This window comes from Psammomys obesus, unplaced genomic scaffold (assembly GCF_907164565.1).
Source record: "Psammomys obesus unplaced genomic scaffold, mPsaObe1.curated_primary_1811, whole genome shotgun sequence".
In the NCBI taxonomy this organism is placed as follows: domain Eukaryota; kingdom Metazoa; phylum Chordata; class Mammalia; order Rodentia; family Muridae; genus Psammomys; species Psammomys obesus.
The window spans coordinates 1-6,356 of record NW_026587544.1 but is presented as its reverse complement, the minus strand read 5'-3'; the positions used below and the strand labels follow the sequence as shown (position 1 = coordinate 6,356).

General features: G+C 40.1%; 1 gene segment (V, D, J or C); it reads left to right on the top strand.

Moving 5' to 3' along the window:
• The first annotated feature begins 5,623 nt into the window (after window positions 1–5,623).
• Window positions 5,624–6,091, top strand: LOC129674014 (immunoglobulin heavy variable 3-48-like). The segment is given in 2 exon segments: window positions 5,624–5,669; window positions 5,799–6,091. Coding segments are annotated over 2 exon segments (339 nt in total).
• The last annotated feature ends 265 nt before the right edge of the window (window positions 6,092–6,356 follow it).

Here is a 6,356-nt window from a genome sequence, read left to right as displayed (position 1 = left end):
TTTTTTTTTTTTTTTTTTTTTTTTTTTTTTTTTTTTTTTTTTTTTTGGCACGGGTCTTTCACTTGCCAAAAGGTACCTCATGTTATTTGTGGGTATTCTGAAGGGCGTATTTTCCCTAATTTCTTTTTCAGCCCTTTTGTCTTTTGAATACAGGAGGGCTACTGATTTTTTTTTTTTAGTTAATTTTGTATACACCCACTTTGTTGAAGGTGTTTATCAGCTGCAGCTGAAGAAGTTCTCTCATGGAATTCTTTGGCATCACTCATGTATACTATCATATCTTCTTCATATAGTGAAACTTTGGCTTCTTCCTTTCTGATCTGTATTCTCATGATATCCTTTAGTTGTCTTAATGCTCTAGCTGGGACTTCAAGCACTATGTTTAAGTGATATGGAGTTAGTGGGCAGCTTTGCCTTGTCCCAGATTTCAGTGGAATTGATTTAAGTTTCTCTCCATTTATTTGATGTTGGCTACAGGCTTGATGTATATTGTCTTTACTATGTTTAGGCATGTGCCTTGTACCCCTGATCTCTTCAAGACTTTAAATGTGAATGGGTGCTGGAATTCATTAAATGCTTTTTAGGTATCTAAACAGATTATCATGTGGTACATCTCCTTCAGTTTGTTTATATATTGGATTACATTGATGGATTTCCATATATGAAACATTCTCACATGCATGGGCTGAAGCCTTCTGGGTCATGGTGGATAACTTTGATGTGTTCTTGGATTCGGTTTGAAAGTATTTTATTGAGTATTTTTGCATCCGTTTTCATAAAAAATAAGGTCCGAAGTTCCCTTTGTTGTTGTTGTTGTTGGGTCTTTGTGTGGTTTAGGGAGCAAGATGACTGTGACCTCATAGAATGAATCATACGACAATGAAGGTCAAGGAACAGAGCACAACCAAAAAACAAATACGCAAAACCCAGGGCAATATTGTTTAAACACTTAATTCTACCAGACTTTCAGAGAAGAGCTAATACCAATACTCCTGAAACTATTCCTAGATAGAGAAACAGAAGGAAAATTGCCAAACACTTTCCATAAGGCATAGTCACCCTGATACCTAAACCACACAAATACTTAAGAAAGAAAAACAGTTTCAGATAAATCTCCATTATGATCGTTGATGCAAAACTACTCAATAAAGTACTCACAAACAAAACCCAAGAACAATCAAAATCACCACTTACTGTGATTAAGTAGGCTTTATCCCAGGGATGCAAGAATAGTTCAACACATGAAAATCCATCAATATAAACAATCATAAAAACAATCCTAAGAAAAAATCACATGATCATCTCTCTACCTGCTGAAAAAGCATTTGACAAAATCCAACACCCCTTCATGTTAAATGTCTTAGAGAGATCAGGGATACAAGGCACATAATTAAACACAATAAAGGAAATACACATCAAGCCAATAGCCAGTCTCAAATAAATGGGGAAAAGCTTAAAGCAATTCCACCAAAATCAAGGACAGGACAAGACTGCCCACTCTCTCCATATCTACTCAATATAGAACTTGAAATTCTAGCCAAAGCAATAAGACAACTAAAGGAAATCAAGAGGATACAAACTGGAAAGGAAGAATTCAGAGTATTACTATTCAGAGACATGATAGTATACATAAGAGAGCACCGAAATTCCAACAGAGAACACATATGCCTGAAAATTACCTTCAGCAAAGTGCATGAATACAAAATTAACTCAAAAAATGATAGACTCCTTCATATAAGTGATAAACCTGTTGAGAAAGAAATTATGAAAACAACATCATTCAAAATAGCCACAAATAATATAACATACCTTCGTGTAACTATAAATACGCAACTGAAAGATCTCTGTGACATGAACTTCAAGCCTTTATAGAAAGAAATTGAAGAAGATATCAGAAGGTGGAAATATCTCTGATGCTCATGGATCAGTAGGATTAACATAGTCAAAACAGCAATCTTACCAAAAACAGTTCAATGCAATTCCTATCAGTTTTCTAACACAATCCTTTACAGACCTTGAAGGAGCAATTATCAACATCATATGAAAAAAATAAAAATATGGGATATTGAAAACTATCCTGTAGGACAAAAGAATTCCTGAAGTATTTCAGTTCCTGACATCAAGCTGTACTACAGAGCAATAGTAATAAAAACTGCATGGTACTGGCCTAGACACAGATTGGTTTATCAGTGAAATTGAATCAAAGGACCTGAAATAACCCACGCACTTGATTTCTTACAAAGAAGCCAAAACCAGAGAATGGAAAAAAAAAAAAAAAACATACCCACCCAATGGTGTGATTTAACTGGATGCCTGCATGTAGAAGAATGCAAATACAAGCACATTAATCAGCCTGCACAGAATTCAACTACAAGTTTAAAGAACTCAAAATAAAACTGGGGCCACTAAAACTAGAAGAGAGAGTGGGGAATCTCCTAGAATAAATTGGCATGGGAGGCTACTTTGTGCATAGAACACCAACAGCTCAGGCACTAAGATTTACAATTAAATGAGACCCCGTAATACTGAAAAGCTTTTGCAAGGAAAAGGACTCAGTAGATAGGAAAAATGACACCTGCAGCATGTGGAAACATTTTCCACAACCCTATATCCAACAGAGCACTAACATCCAAAATATGTAAAGAACTCAAGAAATTAAACACCAACAGATGAAATAACCCAATTAAAATGGGGTACAGACATAAACACAGGATTCTCAACAGAGGAATTTCTAATGGCCAAGAAGCACTCAAAATCTCAAGTGACAACAAATGCTGGAGAGGATGTGTAGAAAGGGGAACCCTCCTCCATTTCTGGTGGGAGTGTTAACTTGTACTTTGGAAATCAGTCTGACACTTTGTCAGACAATTAGGAATAGTGCTTCCTCAAGATCCAGCTATACCACTCCTAAGCATATATCAAAAAATGCTCAAGTACACAACAAAAACATTTGCTCAACCATGTGCATAGCAGCTTTATTCATAAGAGCAAGAGCCTGGTAACAAACTAAATGCCCCTCAGTTGAGGAATGGATACAGAAATTGTGGTACATTTACACAATGGACTACTACTCAGCAATTCAAAACAAGGAAATCGTGAAATTTGCAAGCAAATGCTGGGAACTGGAAAAGATCATTCTGAGTGAAGTATCCCAGAAGCAGAAAGACACACATGGTGTATACTCACTTATAAGTGGATATTGGACATATAATATAGGATAAACATACTAAAATCTGTACACCTAAAGAAGCTAAGCGAGAAGGAGGACCCTGGGTAAGATGATCAATCCCCACTCAGAAAGGCAAATGGAATGGACATTGGAAGAGGAAGAAAACTTGACACAGGACAGGAGCCTACCGCAGAGGGCCTCTGAAAGACTCTACCCAGCATGGTATCAAAGCAGATGTTTAGATTCATAACCAAACTTTAAGAAGAGTGTAGGGAAACTTATGAAAGAAGGGGGAGACAGAAAGATCTGTAATGGACAGGAGCTCCACAAGGAGAGCAAGAGAACCAAAAACTCTGGGCTCAGGGGTCTTTTCTGAGACTGATATTCCAACCAAGGACCATTCATGGAGATAACCTAGAATCCCTGCTCAGATGTAGCCCATGGCAGCTCAGTCTCCAAGTGGGTTCCCTATTAAAGGGTAAAGGGAATGTCACTGACATGAACTCAGTGGCTGGCTCTTTGATCACCTCCCCCTGAGGGGGGAACAGCCTTACCAGAACACAGAGGAAGATAATGCAGCCAGTCCTGATGAGACCTGATAAGCTAGGGTCAGATGGAAGAGGAGGAGGATCTCCCCTATTAGTGGACTTGGAGAGGGGCATGGGAGTTGAAGAGGGAGGGTGCCATTGGGAGGGAATGAGGAAAAGGCCTACAGCTGGGACACAAAGTGAATAAACTCTAATTAATATAAAAAATTAAAATTAAGATAAAAACACACAAAAATTAAAATTAAAAATTATTCAAAGTACTTACTCATCAGGGAAATGCAAATCAAATCAACTCTGAGATTCCATATTACACCTGTCAGACTGGCTAAGATAAAAAACTCATGGAACATGGTCCTCATGTGGGACCTCTGACAGCTGTAGCAGGGTCTGACTCCTATACCTACACTTGGATCCTGACACCATAACAGAGATGCTTCATATAGCCTCAAGAGAAGAAGGTGAGCCTTGATATGCCAACTAACGTTGACACCCATGGGAGGTCTCCCCATCTCTGAGAGGAAAGGGGGAGAAGAGGGAGAAGTGTAAGTGCAACATTTATTCACCTGTTTCAGTGTGGTCTCAGAGGCTTACTGTCTCTGTCTGCTATATTAGGTCTAGTCCTGGATTCTTCTAGCCTCCATTCACTCTAACTTAGGCCTAGAATGTTTTCAGCCTCTGAGAATTACTGCTTAATAAGCTCACACTTTTGTACTCATTTTCAGCTCTAGGCTAGCTGGTTCTACTCAGATGTACTTCAACCCTGATATCTTCCCAACATACACCTCTTAGAACTTCTAGACAATTTAAAGTCATTTAATGCTGCCCCTCTGTATATATGTGGCAGAGGCAAGGACTACAGAATAGAACACTTGTGACCACATTTTCAAATAGATGAATTCTCTCTTTCCAGGAAGGAGCTATAGCCAAGAATTACTCACTAAAATTTTAAGGCCTGGAAAGAATCTGCACATCTACAATATGTATTTGGTTGGCTTGGTCTCAGGCAGGGTTTACACACATAATAACGTCCAACATGAGCTGGGAACGTGACAGCCATGCCATGTCCACAAAACATTATCTCCCAGCACTCTGTCCCATGCTCCACCTCTCACACCCTTTCCACCTCCTCTTGTCCAGTGTTCTGTGACCTGGAGGAACATGAGTGGAACTGGAAAATGTTATGTCAAACAATATAACAAGGAAGTGAAAACACAAACACTGCCTGTTTCTGTCATATGCAGAGCCTACATTGTGTGTGTCAGGTGTTCTGAACTCTATTTTGTAGCTTTTGGAACTAAAATGGGAACCCTTGGATGGGACACATCATAAATGTGGAAAAAGGAGGACCAAGAACAACAGAATATTAGTGATGGGCCAGCAAAGGTGAGGTGTTGTGAGATAAACAAAAAAAAAAAATAGGACAGAAATAACAGAATGAAAAAAAAAAGTCATCTTGCGTGAGTGACTCTGTCCAAGATTCACATCAGAGAAAAACCATGTCCAGCCCAGACAGGGGGAGAATCTAAGGTCATACATAGAAACCCAATTACGTGTGGCACGATTTACTAACACATTTATACTGAGAAGACATGTGAGTATGGAAACAAAGCGTGTGCATATACATTAAAGGAACTGAATGAAGTAAAAATAATCCTTGGCAAAAAATGTGAAAAAGAAACTATCATACTATGCTAGTATGTCCTAGATGTCTTATATTTGCTCTGAGCACTGCCTTCTGCTTGTATTCAACTTCAGAGCAGCTACAGTAGGAAGACATGCAAATAAGGCTTTTCTGTGCCCTTGAAAACCAGCCCTGCCCTGACCCTGCAGCTCTGGCAGAGGAGCCCAGCCCTGTGTTCCCAGATCCTCACACTCAGTGGTTACCACTGACCAAAGACCATTCGCCATGGTTTTGGGGATCAGCTTAGTTTTTCTTTTCTGTATTTTTAAAGGTAATTAATAGAAAGGAGATTCAGTGTGTTATGTGAACATGAGAAGGAAAAATTATTTTTAGTGTGTGTGTGAGTGTGTATGTGTTGTCTGTGTGACATATTTCTGACCATCGGTCTCTGTGTTTGCAGGTGTCCAGTGTGACGTGAAGCTGGTGGAGTCCGGGGGAGGCTTGGTACAGCCTGGCAAGTCCCTGAAACTCTCCTGTGCAGCCTCTGGATTCACCTTCAGTAACTATGACATGAGCTGGGTCCGCCAGGCTCCAGGGAAGGGGCTGGAGTGGGTCGCATACATTAGTTATAGTAGTGGTACCATCTACTACGCCGACGCCGTGAAGGGCCGGTTCACCATCTCCAGAGACAACGCCAAGAACACCCTGTACCTGCAAATGAACAGTCTGAGGTCTGAGGACACGGCCACATAGTACTGTGCAACAGACACAGTGAGTGAATGTTGCTGAGCTCAGACACTAACCTCCCTGCAGGGCACTCATGACCAGCAGGGGGCGCGGAGAGCACACAGAGCTCTGGGTGATAGTTTCAGCCTGTTCACAGATTCCAAGAGTACATGGAGGGCTAGACTCTGTGTTTGGCCTGCCTGTTCACAGGGATTCTCTCTAAAAGTATAGTGGATAATAATCCCTGAAGTGTCCAAATGTTCATTCAGCTTTGTTTTTCAGCAGGATTCCT